This window comes from Phaethon lepturus, unplaced genomic scaffold, assembly GCF_000687285.1.
Source record: "Phaethon lepturus isolate BGI_N335 unplaced genomic scaffold, ASM68728v1 scaffold19480, whole genome shotgun sequence".
Taxonomy (NCBI): Eukaryota; Metazoa; Chordata; class Aves; order Phaethontiformes; family Phaethontidae; genus Phaethon; species Phaethon lepturus.
Window position 1 is genome coordinate 5,921 of NW_010510024.1, and position 16,881 is coordinate 22,801.

Genomic DNA, 16,881 nt, shown 5'->3' on the forward strand with positions numbered 1-16,881 from the left:
GCAATGAAATTTAGTGTTATTCAGTACTGCCTTTTTATTTGTACACTTGTAAATAAGCTATATTTTGTAAAGATTTTAGGTTATTTGTTTAACTAAAAAATACTTTCTGGCTTTATAAACTCTTGTTATCTTGAACTTCAGTATTTCTGGAAAAAAACCTTTTAACACAGGAAAATCTTGTGATCAACAGCTGCTCATGTTAGGAAAACTGACTTACGTCTTTTTGTTTTCCAAGCTTTATTTCTGTTTTAATTTAAAAAAAATATGTAACATGGAGGGTAAAATGAATTGTCATCTTTTGTTCGCTTTCATCAAAGCAAAAATAGTGGGTTTGCTGGAATGTTTCAATTTTTAAGTTTTCCTTTTCTCTGTTTCTCTGCTAAAGGTATGGCTTGGAATGCATTTGTAGGTTTGAACGTGTAGAAATAGATGATCATATTTTTATAGTGCAGATTACTTTCTTCTTTTGCAGACTTTGATTTTTACATACAAATTGCTCTGCAATCTGAGTTTTTAAAAAAATAAAACAACGAAAATAAAGAGTTTACTTTTGAGGCCCCTTTTCTTCCTCCGCTCTCTACCTCTGACTCCCCCTCACCTCCTCTCTGTGTTGCCTGCTGCCATTGTAGAAAAATGGTGCTGATTTCCAGAGTGGCTGTTGAATCTGCAGCCACTGCCAAAGGAACTGCCTTAGCAGTGATCCTTGTGCCTAGTTCAGTATTTGCTGGTTGTCTTGACACCTTCCTCTCCAATGATCTCCCACCTCTGATCCCCATAAACTGTTCCCTCTCTGCTGATAACAGTAGCAGTTACATCTGCTGAGCCATGTAACCCTGATACACACTGCAATCTCTGCAAAGATAATCTGAAACGGGTATGTGTAGCGCTCTTTCACCAGAAGAAGATAGGAATCCGTGTGAAAATATGAATAACTTTTTCCAGGGAACAGAACAGTGAACATGGTGTCATTTATTTAACCGTCAGGAAACACGGCAAATTTTTATTTTATTTAGAAAGGAGTAAATTAACATTCTGCTTTTAATGGTTACATAAAATGGTCCCCTTTCATTGTCAGACCTTCATTTGGGTGAAGGTTTGTCCTTAGCTGGCTGCTCTAACAAGGAAATGCTCCTTGTTGAGACTGATCACCAGTACAGGAATTAGAAGCATGGACAAATGTGCTGTGTTCAGATTCTACCTTGTCTGATGTTTGAGATTAAGATGCCAGTGAAGGCAGGATTACTTAGAAAATTAAAGTCCAGGGGAAGATGGAAGTTTGACCAAGGACATACACATGGAAACACAATGGTGGACTACTTAGATTGATACCAAACAGTAAACTGATAAACTGCTTGCACTGTTATATTCAGTCTAGCTTGCTATCCACCTTGGCACAATGTATAAGGTGAGATTAGAGTAATGTAGGATTTGGTTTGGGGATTGTATGGTATAAACTGATATATGTGACATTGAAAATATGAGACCCTAAATAAAATTACAGAATTATTTAAGTGTTGCAGTTAATATTCCTGTATTCAGGATTTTAGCATAATAAACACAGTTTGGTTGCTTTTGTCATATTTTGAGAAAATTTAATACATGGTTAAGATGTTAAATAGATGCTTAAGCAGTCACATTAACTGTTCTGTAACACATGAACAAGTACTCCTCAGCAGTGTTTAGCTGGCCCTTGAATAATCTGTGATCTTTTCCTCTGTATTAGGAAAAAATAGACAAAATACTGCCAAAATGTAATCATTTTAATTCTGCCTAGAAAATTATTTAAAAATCAACAGACAATACAGTAAGAGTAAAAATTGAGTTTGAACAACATAAAAGCATGAAGGCAAATCTGTATTAGAGACATAAAGCTCTGAAGTAAAGATTGACCAGGCCAAATCAACAGTGATTATTTTAAATAAAATTTCCTCAGGAACTAGTAGAAACTTCTGTAAAGCAAATAAGGATTTTTCGCAATATGTAAATATTTGCATGCATGAATTTAAAAACAATAGTTTTTGAAGCATTAGAACTTATTCTGAAAAAGGTATGGATTTGTTAACCTAATGTAATTGATGTAAGGAAGTACTGATGCTGCAGGTGAAAGGGATACTAACGTAAAATTTTTGCTTTAGTGGCATCTTCATGTGGAAGTGTCTTGATTAATCTGGAAAGCACCTCTTGTCCACATACTTTTCTCAGTATTGACCAGCGAGCGGCCATTTGCTGTGCCATCAGCAATGCCCGTGTCTTTTAGTAGCATGAAAAGACCCTGAGGTCTTCAACATTTCAGTAATTGCAGTGGTCCTTATTAAAAAAATGCATTCTAACTGTGTTTTTCATGTAGCTTTGGCTTCTTGTTTTTTCTGTAGAATAGTACAGTCAAACCACTTCTGCACTTTGCTGTGTAAACTTGCTTCTACTTGCTTCTGTGTCCCCTTTGTTATCGAAGCAGACATGTCTTTGAACTCGTGGAGCTTCATCTCTATGACTGGGAACGAACAGAAGATAGGTAGTTTAATTACTGCTGTTCCCTTATATGTTCATAGATGCATTGTAGGCAGAGGAGGCCTAATGTGAAATAATGGTCATACAAAACAGCACATCCTGCAAATGAACACTAGCGTTAAAGGACATCACTCCTTAAAAAATTCCTCATTCTTCTCAAAATAAAAACTTTAACCAATAAAATACATGGCGTAAGACTATTCCAATGGTTAATATATTAAGATAAAAGGAAAAACGCTTGCAGGATTTGTTTTTCCTTTCATAGTTGATACAGTGTTTAGCTGTTACTGGTTGTGCACTCTTAGCTGTTGACTGAGGTATGCAGTAAAGTTCCTGTTGTTATGAGACTTAATCTTTCATGTTTGTCCAGTGGAAGTTAATGCTTATTATGCTGTTCTAGCAACCAGTAAATAGCTATGTGTTCAGGTCTTCTGAGAGCTTAAAAAAAAATCATTAGGAATAACATTCCTGTTAATAAGCTGAGTTTATGTCATATATGCTTTAGGGTATGTGTATTTTTATTTTAGTTGCTCATCTTGGGAGCATAAAATAAATGAAAAAATTGTGAGAGTGTGTGTACAGCGGATAGACCATTTAGTGTTTGCATGAGATATTTTGTAAAGATAAGAACATAATGAAATTTTAATTTATCTGAATTTGTACTTTAGAACTTACATGACCAAAACTCAGGAAGTAAATTACAGATATGTGGTCCAAAGGAGAAACATATTTGAGGTTTGTAAGAATTAACTCTCCTCTTTGAAGAGTCCAACAATAGTGCCCCAAGCCATTTTAATACCATGCAGAATGTGCTTCAGTATGTAATTATCTTTGATAGGCAGAAAAAGAATGGACATTCTCCCAGGACTTAGTACATCTGCTAGATTATGTGACAATCTGTTTTCTCTTCTTGTGTATTGTCATTGATTGTAGTGGTAACAGACAATAGAGCTGGAATGGGATATCAAGAGATTGTCCAGACTGCTGTTTGTTAGCCTTCCGAGACGGTTTCTGTTGAACAGATGAAAAATGTGTTCCTCATCATAGCACACTAGTATGGTTTTGTTGACAGAGAAAATTCTTCCTTGTTACTACATCCTTTAGTGAGGCATACATTAAACGTTGAGAGGTGCAGATCCAGTTCATCCATTTGCCCCAGAGTAGAATAAGCTGTACTCTGTTCTTGACAGATGTTTGCCAGACCTTTTCTTTAAAGCTTTGACTGTTGGAAATTCCGGTCTCCTTGGGCAGTTTGTTCTGATAGTTAATTATGCTGACTGGCATAGAGTTAGATACTTAGTAGAAGGGTAAATAACCTTTGCTGGTCTTCTGTTGCAGTCTAAAGCCATTAAATGTTCTCTAGCTGTTGTAGACATGGAGAGTATGTAATGCCTTTCTCTTTGCAGCAATAGTTTATGTATCTGAACATTATGATGTCTTCAGTGTTTTATTTGATTCGCAATTTTCACTTTAGATTAGTGAACCTCTTCAGAAAGTCCACAGATAATCTAAATTACAGGTTGCTTTATAAAAGGTGTCAACTTCGTTTTGGGTTCCTTTCATGGATCACATTAAACTAATACACAGACCTACTCATGCTGATTTTTAAACCTTGTTTTGGACCCTGAAAAAGATACCCATGCTGTTGCAGTGACCATGAGTAGTTGGAACAGTCAATGCTCACTCTTTAAATCAAAATGCCTGTTCTAACCTACAGGGCTTGCTACCTCCTCTTGCCTTCCTTTGCTTGAATCCAGGAGGCTGTTAAGAGTTTTGTGGCTTTTAATGTTGGCATCTTGTGATTGTACAGCTAATTATTTTTATCGATTTGTAGAACCTGTTTTTGTCCTGGCTTTTCTCATTTTGTTTTGTATTTAGACTGTTTTTCAAATTCACTAGTCATTTTATTTTCCCTTTGCCAGTCTTGTTTGCTTCTCCCTCCCTCCTGGTTGTGATGATGTCTGCATATCTATTTGCATCTCTACTTTAGCGCTATCACTGAAAAAAATAAATAGCATTCACTCTGTCCAGGCTTCTCAAACACTTTGTTAGTTGTACCTTTTGGGTTGTAAAGACCACCACTGGTGGTGGCTAAATATTTATTTCCACAACAGCTAAGGAACAAAATACTCTAATTTTTCAGTTTCTATGTATTCTGTGTATAGCCTGTTCTTTCATTTTCAATGTATCTTTATTTATCTGAAAGTATGCTTTTTTAACTGTCTCTCCTCCTAAGTAGAACATCACGAAACTAATAATCGGTGATTATCAAGTAGTGTATCAGTCATATTTAACATAATGCATATATACAGTTTAAGAATAAGAATAAACATAAAAGGTACCAAATTATTTAAGCTGCTTGTGTCTCTTTGTGAGCACCTACCAATGTATTTTACCGATTAGTACCAAAACAGTGATTCTTTTTAAGGATTACCAACTGCAAAAAGGTTGCTTTTTTTCTACAGAACAAGTTGAAACCAATGTTTCCTGTGTACAAATTTTAAATTATTTTTAATTGATCCGTTCTGTTGCATAGTACCTAACATAATATTCTAGAGAAAGTGATAAAATTTTACTACCACTTTACATGTGTAAGTTTCCTACAATATGATACATATGAGAAATAACTGGATTGTTTGGAACAAGGGGTGAGAGTGCTCTTGGTGAGATTGGGCTGAAATGGGAAACTTGTATGTGTAGTGGAAGAGAGCGGAATGGGCTTAAGGGAGTTTGGATTTGCTCTTGTCAACTTATAGATACATTTGCAGATGATCAGTTGTGTTAGATTGATTAGCTTCTTTCAAAAGTAATAGCACAGATACTTAATCTCCCAGTAGCTTAGGGGAGTCTTAAGGGGTTTTAGGTTTTTAGACTTTCTTGTTCCAGCACATAAGAAAAAGGCTGGGGGGGTGTTCGTTGTTTCCTTTGGGGTTTTGGAGGAGGGTTGGTGTTGGTTTTGGTTTTGTTGTATGGGTTTTATTTGGCATTTTAGTTTGTTTGGGGTTTTGTTTTTTTGGGGTGGTTTTTTTTTTCATGTTTCCAAACTCAGAGTGAAGATGGGTTTTCTCTGGGGTCATCAACCTTTTACTTGAGGAATTCTCCTGACACAGACTGATCCCTTCTTTGTGATTTCCCTGATACAGACATTTGTCATCTGAAGATTGTAGCGTTTGTTTGCATGTTCTTTTTGTAATCACTTCTGCCTACCCTTTTGGCAACAGTTTAAACTCAGTGTGTTGTATGATGTAACCAAACTATTCTTCTTACCTGTGTTTGTTTTTAAATAAGGAAAGGTGCTCTCAATAATAGTACCTTTACTTGGAGTTATTATCTAGTTTTCCTCTAATCAGAATAAATCTTTTAACTTCTTGCTTCAAAAGTACCAAGGAGCTTTTTGTTTTTCACTGATGGGCAAGTAAGTCTATGTGCCTCTTCTACCTTTAGAAAATGAAACTGTTAGTGGTTTCATCTGATCATCTGCTAAGAATGATATAAAGCTGTGGAGTTGTGATAGTTGACATAGCTGGATAATGTGTTTCTGCAGCATGTGATGAACAGAAGATGACTCTACCTTGTGTCTTGATTGGTAGACCAAAATGTTGGATTCTGCAGAGGGTTCTCTCATGCAGTCTTCTCACTAACCTGCTCTCTTTTATATGCTTTGACCTCCTATATTATCAAAGTGATCAAACATAAGTTAATATGGTGCTCATCCATGTGTTTCCTCTGTTTATCTTGAAATACATAAATCCCAGATTTATGCAACTAAAAATTCCGCAAAGCCTGTACCTATTTTTTCTAAATTTGATACTACTTAAAAAAGTTTCTTAATAGATTTTCCAAGTTCTTGGTAAATTTTGCTTTAGAAAATGAAACACTACACTATTATTCTTCTTGAAATAGAAAGGAAGTTCTTTATGGATCAATTATGGGGTGGGGGTGGAGGTAGGGGAGGGTTGTTAGGTTTTTTGTTGTTACTATTCACAGTATGAATTGCAGCATGGGCTTTTAATGTGATTGTTATGTTATGGTCAGAGAAGGAAATTGGAATGGTCATTAAGGCTTAGCAAATTCTTGTCCCGTTTGTGGTGTTCCATATTAATCAAGGCTCTAATAGGGGACAGTGGTTCTACAGTGATGTATCTGGGAGTAGAAATAACACAGAAGATACTAATTATAAAAAGAAAGAAATGCCATTGATTATTTTTAGTAAGGTTACTTTAAAAGTTTTTGAATAAGCTACGTAAACACACATACATACACACATGCACATACATTCTTGCATAGCACTCTTTTCAGTCTGTATACGTTAAAAAACTATTCTGCTTTATGCAAAAATTACTTAGTATACTTTTTATTTATATTAGAGCAAGGACAAGATTGCATCCTACAGCAAAACTCCAAAAGTGGATAGGAGTGATGTGGGGAAGGAGATGAAAGAAAAGTCTTCCATGAAACGTAAACTTCCTTTTACTATTAGTCCATCCAGAAATGAAGATCGCAATTCAGACACAGGTAGAACCTTTTTATTTCCTTAACTAATTATTTGTTGGTAAAATACATCCTAATTTAATTGTATATTCTGTTTTTCTATTGATTTTTTTTTTTTCCCCTATGAAAAAGGATACTAAGTATAAAGTTTCTTGCTTGCTTCCGATTGTTGCATCTCAGCCTGACAGGTTTTCATCCTATCATTAGCAGGAGCTAGCATGCCAGCATAGTTTATCTGCATTTTCCAGTTGTTTCCTAACCTCATTCTTACATTTCTATTTTAGTAATAAATCTTTTTTCAGTGTCATCTCTAGAGATCCATTTACTTAAACAAATAAACTGATGAAAAGACGTGTGAGTGCCTTGATCTGAGACACAGCTGTCAGTCTTTCATAGTCTTTTTTGGGGAGGGAGAGTGGAAATGATTGGTAAATGTACTGTTCTCCATATAAGAGAAAAGGTTGCTAAGGTTATGGAACTAACTAAACTAGCCATGGAGAGCAAACTTTTCTTTCAGTCTAAGCTCCTATGATCTGTTCAGGATACTTGTAGTTCTTTCTAACTTAAGCATATTCTATTAGAACTGATTTCAAGACTTCAAAATACCATTCTTAACATGGCTCTTTTCAAATCAAGATGGAGGGAGCTGGATATATTCCAAGAGTACAGTTATGTCTGAGTTTCTGTAATTAGTTATTGATGTCATAGTTCTCTTGGTAGCAAGGCAGTACCCGTGCCCTCTGGAAGGGCAGCAGAAGGCATGTTCCCCATATTTCTCAGAGGCTCAATACTACAGTTTCTTATACAGTGCTCATTGTACATTTGAATATTTTCATAAACAGGTAATTCCCTTAGTATGCTTAGATTTCAGTGCAAGAGAGAAGTATATATCTTGGTATATGTTTAAATTTTGTCCAGGGTTGATTTAATGTGGAGGATCTGGCTTCTGGACATTACATACATAATTTTGTTACCGTAAAGAGAATGCGGTATGAAATCCAAATTTCAAATAGTCACATTACAAGACAATACTCTTGGCTTTAGATCTCTGTTTTCAGTGGTTTTACAGAATTCACACTATTCGTGATACCACTTGATTCTGAAAAGACCATGTATAAATTAGAAGTGTGCTTCCAGTATCTGCTTTATTAATTTTATTGCTTGGTATTAGGCCCTAACTGTTTTTCATAATGGAAAGAAGCATTTTTCAGAAGTAATATTTAGCACTTACCTAATGTTTTCTGTGTTGGAAATCTTGTTATCTCTCCCCCCCCCGCCCCCGCATCAACTTTAAGTAATTCATTGTCACAGCATCTTGTAAGGTAACGTAATTTTTTGTGTTTCTCTTGCTATAACGTCTGTTGACACAATTGCCACAAACAAGATGGATTACTCTAGGCACTTAGACATGCCCAAAACACAACGCGCATACTACAAAATCTTTTTGTTACAAGTTGCAGCAGGGAGATGAAATAAACAGTTCAAGTAGGGTCAAGAAATAATATAACAATAGAAGGCATATAGCTTTTAACTACTGTGTGGCAAAGATCATAGCTTGTTGTCCATTTCATTACTGCTAAGGTAAGTAGGTAAGAGCAAGTACCCCATTTTGCAGATGAGGAACTTGATACCTAAGCTTTCCAGGAACTTTAGAGGCAGGAGCATTACTAGGGATGAAGAAAACAATTCTTATAATGCTGATTCTGTACCTAAGCAATTAGATTAGACCAGTGGAAATTAACCACTTACATTGGTGCCAAGTTTGGCACTGACATGGATTAGAACTGACATCAGTGATCATGAAATGCAGTGCTGCTTCTGACACAAACTTGGCATTAGACATTGAAAAGGTTTGCCATCACTGACTAAACTGTTAGCTCTGACAGAAGTGTCTCCCTGCTAACTCTGTCCAGAGAATGGTAAATGTTGATTTGGGAAGGAAGAAAGTAAGTTTTTGGAGATGAGTGTAACCAAAGACAGAGGGAAAAGAAGAGATGATGGAAAGCTTCTTATCAACTAGTCGTGCTAGTGTTTAAAAATTAAATGAATAAAGAAAAATCCCAGTTTTCTTCTGGTGCTTTGTGAAAATCTGTAGTGGTATTCCAGGGAAATGGTCAAAGGTTCTGTATACAATTCATAATTAGAAAGATTCTGAAAAACTATGTGGTACTATTCCATTCTTCCCAATGTCCATTACAGTTCCAGGATGTATTTTATCCTTTCTCTATAGTTTTATTTTTAAAAGATTTCCAATATGTTTTTTTCAGACTTCGGAATAGCAAAATGTTCTTACTGCTTTGCTAAATAGTTTCTCTGTAACAGCTAAGACCATTGAGTTTGATTTTCAAATGTTTTTAAAGATTTGAGGTCTTCTAAAAATGTGTCTGGGTGAACAAAAATCAAGATATGCCATAAAAATTAGGATAAAAAATGTAATTTAATTAATGGCTAAATTTAATAAATTGTTCCTCTCCAAGATACATGATAGGGTTGCTAGGTGATTGTAGAAGCCTCATGATAATTGGGTTTCTTCCTGTTTAGGCAGGTAAGTCAGTCAAAGAATGGGAATACCTAATTGTTAGAGCTTTACATCATTAGAGCTGTCTCTGTTCTATCTCCAGAGTATTCATTCATTAACTAAGATTTTGTCTTTTTTTGCTTTATTTTCAAATCCATTTCTTGCTCCTATTTGTGGTAGCGTTCTTTTGGTTCAGGTGTTGTGTAGAAACTGTAAGTGATAACGAACAGCAACAAACTGAATTTTAACTTAATTTGGAAATAATTTTTTTAATTTGATTTCTACAAAACTATACATTAATTTTACACCCAGTCAGTTTTGGCAAGACTGAAATCAAGCAGCTTTTGTAGTGTTCCACAGGAGTGTAGAACAATTCTAGTCTTCCTGTTTAAATTAAATTTAAATAAAGCGGTGTTTTTGCCTAAGAAACTGCTGCCATAATTTAGAATAGAATAGAATCATTTAGGTTGGAAAAGACCTTTAAGATCGTCGAGTCTCAGTGTAAACCTAACACTGCCTAGTCCACCACTAAACCATGTCCTTAAGTGCCCCATCTACATGTGTTTTAAATACTTGCAGGGATGGTGACTCAACCACTTTCCTGGGCAGCCTGTTCCAGTGCTTGATAACCCAACTATTTAATTAGTATTAAATATTTTCAACTTTGGGCTTTAGGTTACTTTCTTAATTTCATACCAGTTAGGACCGAGTCCAGTTGCCTAAATGTAGTCATGCAGTGCCGGTTTAGATGCCTGCAGTAGCTGGGAAGCCTGCACAGGACTGAAAGATAACGTGAGTCATAGGAGATGTGTGGCCTTCTGAAGAGGCCAGTGGGACAACACCACCTACGATTGCATTACATACATGTCTTTAAGCAACAGCATCCTATTCTCAGTTTCTTTTGTTGTGCAGGGGTGTGTCTGTTACACTGCCCTGGTTTGGACAGCTATCCTACAGAGGGCTCTGTTACCATGTCACCATGCCTTGATTACAGCAACCACAAAAAGCTAATGGGATATACACATACTGCAGTCACATTTGTTTGTACTACAAATTTTGCAGTGTAGCTTGAACCCTTATTTAAGTTAATCTCATGAAGGATTCTACACACGCAAGCTTTGATTAAGACTGGTAGAATTGATGGTGGAAGGAGAGGCATTTTTCATACCCTTTTTTATAAGTTCACTGATTTGAAGTGTCCCAATCCAAAAACATAATCTGATTGAAAAGCCATCACTTAGACTACTTAAGTATTCAAATTTTGTTAATTTAATTAATCTGGTTATTTTTAAATAACCTCTGATGTGGTTATCACAATAAGAAGAACAGGCAAGTGGTGCTTTTGCAAAGGACAAGTTTGTTTGCTTTCTCCACCGTATTAGTCTGAAGAGAGAAATTTGAATTTTTCATCATAGTTAAACATAACCGCAGCTTGGAAAAATCTTTTCATTGTGAAGATAAGTGTAGGCTTTTTCTTTTTTGTAGTCTTGTTACATAGTTGATTATTCAGGAAGAACAACAAGAGATACAATTACACTGAATGTGCTAATTTGTTGACCTTTCTGTGTAAATTATGTTCTCCAGATTTTCTGTCCATAGTAGCATCTTGGTTTTGTTTTCTGACCGTTTAAATGTCTGTCTTTTAAAGTAGTCCAAACACGGCACAGTCATATTTCTTTCAGCATTTAATTGATATCCAGAAAAGCAAAACAACTGACCTCTTTATGTTCCATGTGTACATCATAGTAACACAGTTTCTATACTTGTGCTTCGCATAGTTACAGAGGTTAGTGCGGCTGTTAAAGGGGCTGTTTACGCACTGTGTTACTGCTTGCTGAATTTGGACTTTGTGTTCAACTACTACAAACGTCTTGAACTGTTGATTGGACTAGAAGCAGGAAAGTAGAGGTGGTTTTGTATGTGTGTATGTGTGTGTTGGTTTGGTTAAGAAAATATGCCATAAACTTGATGAGGTACCACAATAGTACCTTAGTATCTCTACAGTGTACAGTATACTATGAGGTCTCTTCATCACATTCTAATATTTCTCTTACACAGAGGATAGGATAGGAAGCAGTGGTCAGTCATGATGTGTTTCTCTTTAAAATAAATTCAGGCAGATTACCACAGTCACACAGATCTCAGTAACTCTTTTTTTCTCTTAACTTCGTCATCTGCAGAATTGATCATCTTGACCTGTCTTCTACAGTGGTTAGTAAAAAGCATAATAGCCTTTGGTTGTATATGACTCAATCTTACAACTTACAAGAATTTATTTCAAGCAGTTCATATTTTAGCTTTGCATGGTCCTATCTCTTAATCCAGTTACTCCTTAACAATTTGCACTATGATAGGAGTTTTACATGAAACCAGACTATCATGAGCCTCGAAGTTTGCATTTGGTCTTTTTGCTTTATTTCCTTTCTCCGCTAAGGTAGTTATTTTACCAAAAGGAATAATCTGTTTGTGTGGAATGATTTGTTTGTTTGTTTGTTTGTTTGAGAAATCCATGTGTTTACATTATTTAATCATTTATTTTCCTAAAACATTTAGAAATTACTTGGCTGGGAATTTGTAATTTATCCCAGTTTAAAAAAAACAAAACAAAACAAAAAACCCAAACAAAAAAAAAATCAGATACGTTATTGGTTGCCTAGGGACATAATCTGCTGTGCATAAGTTCTCATGAAATAATTGCTGGTGATTCTGATGTTTCTCATGCCAGTATGTTTAAGTACTGTACTGCCAGTACTGTGAGTGAATTTCATGAAGCTCTTCTACAAAGAAGTACTCAAATGCACCTAAATCACTGTTTCAGATAACTTGGCTATTTTTAAATCCTTTTTTCAAAGTGTTAGATTAAAAACTTACATTGCAAAAGTAAAATATTAAAAGGAATACTGTCCAGATAGATTTGGCTGCATATTATGAATGTTATTAAACAGACATAGTTGAACGTGAAGCCACTTGGAGTTTTTGATTTTTATTTTCTTAACAAGTAAGAAATCCCTTGATGTTCTCTTTCTAGTTGCTGAAAAACACCAAAAAGTGACAAGAAAGTGAGTGTAAAAGAAGATATTTGTATTCCAGACTTTGAAAACAAAATGCTTAAAATTTAAAATAAAAAAAATAAACAAAACACAAAACTTAATTTACCTTAACAGTCAATTCAGTCGATTTTTTTACATTAAATTCTTCCTAAACTTAATTTTTTAAACGAATATTATTCCTCTATTGGGGAAGCTATTGAGAATATGAGTTATTGAGAGTTATTGGGAGTTGTTGAGTATGAGAGAGTTGGGGTTGTTCAGCCTGGAGAGGAGAAAGCTCTGGGGGGTTATTGCAGCCTTCCAGTACTTAAAGGGGGCCTATAAGAAAGGTGTGCACAGACTTTTTGGCAGAGGCTGTAGCGACAAGACAAGGGGGAATGGTTTTAAACTGAAAGAGGGCAGATTTTGACTAGATAGAAGGAAGAAACTTTTCACAACGAGAGTGGTGAAACCCTGGCACAGGTTGCCCAGAGAGGTGGCAGATGCCCCATCCCTGGCAACATTCATGGTCAGGTTGGACGAGGCTTTGAGCAACCTGATCTAGTTGAAGATGTCCCTGCTCATTGCAGGGGGGTTGGAGTGGAAGGTAGTTTCTTACTGTCTAAATTATTTATTTATGGGTATATAACAATTTCGCTTTTATATGCCCTACTCCCTTCCTTTTGCTTCCTTCCCTCCTTTTGTCTTACATTGTTTTATCTTGTACATTCAGAAGCAGGGCACATGCATAAGATCTTGGGGAGGAAAAGCAATAGCTTCTTACAGGATATACTGCTCTGTGTGTGTGTGTGTATATATATATATACACACACACACATACGCACTCTAGTAAATGGATTATCAGGTATATCTGCTATAGTCCTGAGATTTTTTTAGGTTTGTTGTTGATCATATTAATTTATTTGTATTGAACTGTTTAGATTTACTGAAAACACATAGGAAGTCTCACATAAATTTTAATAAAATTATTTCTTTTTTTTTAAGTGGTAAGAGGGCATAAGTACAGTATAACTTGGTGAGAGCCATTGCATTCTTATTTGGTACTTTCAATTGGTAAGCTCTAGAAATGCTTTGCAAACACCATGTTGTTAAAGAGTAATATGTAGGGGAGGATCTTCATGTTGTTTGACAACACCAAACATGAAATGGGAGTAAATTGCACTCATTTACTTAGTAGGCTTTTCTAACAAAATTATTAAAAAAAAAAAAACAAACAAAACAAAACACCTAACCAAAACCCAACAGAGAAAAATACCTGGAAAAGTGCACTGTCTAGTAAACAGTAAAAGCTAGATCATCAAAAGATTTGTGTCACTTATTTTAATGTATTATTTTCTCAAGCTGAGTGTAGCTATAAAAATCATAAGGAATAATTCAGAATGAAAATTAATATGTTCTTCAAGAAAAGAATCATGAGCAGTACATCGCATAAGCTAAGAAACAGCAGAACATACCAGACAAACTGAAGTGTGTCGTTTTGACGGAAGTACTAAATTAGTATTAAATTATGCTGTACATAATCCTTGTAGAGAGAACGGCATATTCGCAGTGAAAAGATGAAAGTACAATTTCATTGTAGATTTTCTTTAAATTTTCCTAGGCAGACATTTTGCCAATAGGGCAGTAGTGTTGATTTGGATATTGAGTGAATTTTTATATATGCAGGAGTATGAGGTAAATGCAGTTTAGAAAAATCTCATAAATTACTTCTGTAAAGGGGATCTTGTTTCCTTTTTAAATATGATGAAAAAAATTGTAGGGTTTTTTAAATACGTATATAGGTCTGTAGCTTTCCACTCTTAAAATAATCTTGTTCATAATTGTTTAGTCTGTAAAATCATGTATTTCTTACTTGGTCACTATGGAATTCAAGATGTGCACTATTATGTGCCTTCCTGTGCCTCAAGAGCATTGCGTAATTAGAGCCTATGTCTAATCAAGCCTAGAAGATGAAATTTAGAGAAGGCTAGGAAGGCAGAAAATCAGTTGAGAGGAAAGGAATGAAACAAGGAGGGCCACAGAAAGGGCCTAAGGCAGAAGTAGAGAAAATCAAAAGATGAAAAAGAGTCAGTTTGGGACTTAATGAAACATGGAATGGCATGGTTAGGAACCTCAAAGGGACTTAAGCTTCTAATTTGTAATTTTTATTAATTTTCTTGTCTCTTCAGAAGATCAGTGAAGTTTGCCTCAGTGGAGTCTTCTGTTGTAAGATTTTCTGGTTTTGCAGGTGACAGATTTTTTTTTTTTCTTTTAATGACTTTTTTTATCATACAAGTGTTTGAGGTTGACATGTAGGAAAGGAAACTGGGAGACCAATGTGATCAAGATTTTGTTTTTTGATAAAAACAAAATCCCTGCTCCCTACTTTGACTTAGCTTAATTGCACTTCCACAATTTTTTTAGTATGGCTCAGAATACTAAGATTAACTAAAACTGGATAAATGGTGTCTCATCAGATGGTAATTGGTCACAGTAAAAATAAGATAAAATAACTTACTACACAAAGAGCTAAAAAGGTCAGCATGGCAACCAGGCTTATTGAACTAATAGTAACAATGCCCAACCAAGCCTCAACCAGATGACACCAAGTTGGGCAGGAGTGTTGATCTGCTCAAGGGCAGGAACGCTTTGCAGAGGGATCTGGACAGGCAGGATCAACGGGCCGACATCAATTGTATGAGATTAAACAAGGCCGAGTGCAGGGTCCTGCACTTTGGCCACAACAACCCCATGCAACGCTACAGGCTTGGGGAGGAGCGGCCGGAGAGCTGCCTGGCAGAAAAGGACCTGGGTGTGCTGGCTGACAGCCGGCTGAACGTGAGCCAGCAGTGTGCCAAGAGCACAAGGTGGCCAACAGCATCCTGGCCTGTATCAGAAATAATGTGGCCAGCAGGAGTAGGGAAGTGATCGTGCCCCTGTACTCGGCACTGGTGAGGCCGCACGTCGAATCCTGTGTTCAGTTTTGGGCCCCTCCCTACAAGAAGGACGTTGAGGTGCTGGAGCGTGTCCAGAGAAGGGCAACGAAGCTGGTGAGGGGTCTGGAGAATAAGTCTTATGAGGAGCAGCGGAGGGAACGGGCTGTTTAGAGGAGGCTGAGGGGAGACCTTATCGCTTTCTACAATTACCTGAAAGCGGGTTGTGGTGAGGTGAGTGTTGGTCTCTTCTCCCAAGTAACTAGCAACAGGACAAGAGGAAATGGCCTCAAGTTGTGCCAGGGGAGGTTTAGACTAGATACTAGGAAAAATTTCTTTACTGAAGGAGTGGTCAGGCATTGGAACAGGCTGCCCAGGGAGGTGGTGGAGTCACCATCTCTGGAAGTGTTAAAAAAAAAAACGTGTAGACGTGGCACTTCAGGAAAGTTTAGTGGGCATGGTGGTGTTGGGTTGATGGTTGGACTTGATGATCTTAAAGGTCTTTTCCAACCTTAATGATTCTGTGTAATTCCCAGCCAGGTTCTAGCATTTTAGTATGGCCAAGTCTGGTTAATCAGTCCAACATCTCCCCTCCCCCGCCTTTTACTTATTACGTATTTCCCATTGTAATTTTTAGATCTCAGCTTTGTTTCACATTCTTGCTTGCTTTATGGGAGTCAGTGCCTCAGCCAGCCACAGAGGAGATAAAGCAGGCAGTACATACCCTTACTGAATTCTGTCCCTATCTTTGTGGTCAGTAGTCCAGCCTGGAGGACAAACTGGGATTACCCATGACTGTAGGATGCAGAGTCCTGTCCAGCTGTTAAAGGCCCTTTGGGAAGGTGGTCAGTAGGCAGGCTTCTAAAAGTAGAAGGTGCAGTAGAGTGAGCAGGATGTCTGGAAAAGCTAATACTGAACGTGGGCTTTTAGAGAATGAGACCAAAATTTACTTGCAGTTCAGAAATATTGTTTCTGTTGGTTGAATCTGTTAGAATATTCTTCAAACCATTCCTTCTTGACAGTGGTTAGAATTTTCTTTTTAACTCTTTCAAAAATTTTAAATCCAAATCACCTAATTTGTGACTAAGATTCCTTGAGCCATCTTTTACATCCAGTGCTTTTACATTCAAATAGTAATCTTAGGGGCTCTGAAGAAAAAGGCACATGTTATGGATCTAACATGAAGATATAAAATGTTGAATTTTATAAGAACTTGTTAAGACAGAAAAAGAGCAAGTGCCTGGAAAGACAAGATAATTACAGAAAATGAGTGGTCTTCACTACACATAAATGCAAACTAGTATGTCTCTAGAAGATGTAGTTAAACAATAATGACCAGGTAGGGAGATCTGTGGAAAATAGTTGTACCAAAAGAAATTTGATGCATAGAGACTTTGTACTT

The 16,881-nt window shown here is 36.4% G+C and overlaps 1 protein-coding gene across 1 annotated transcript in view; it reads left to right on the plus strand.

Annotated features, from left to right (window-relative positions):
• ANKRD12 (ankyrin repeat domain 12) overlaps positions 1–16,881 on the plus strand; it is a gene marked incomplete at its 3' end in the record, with an annotated part of 35,142 nt that overhangs the window by 1,485 nt on the left and 16,776 nt on the right. The window contains exon 2 of the mRNA XM_010295374.1: positions 6,876–7,023. Within this exon, the coding sequence (XP_010293676.1) occupies positions 6,876–7,023 (148 nt within the window). The remainder of the gene's footprint in view (positions 1–6,875; positions 7,024–16,881) is intronic.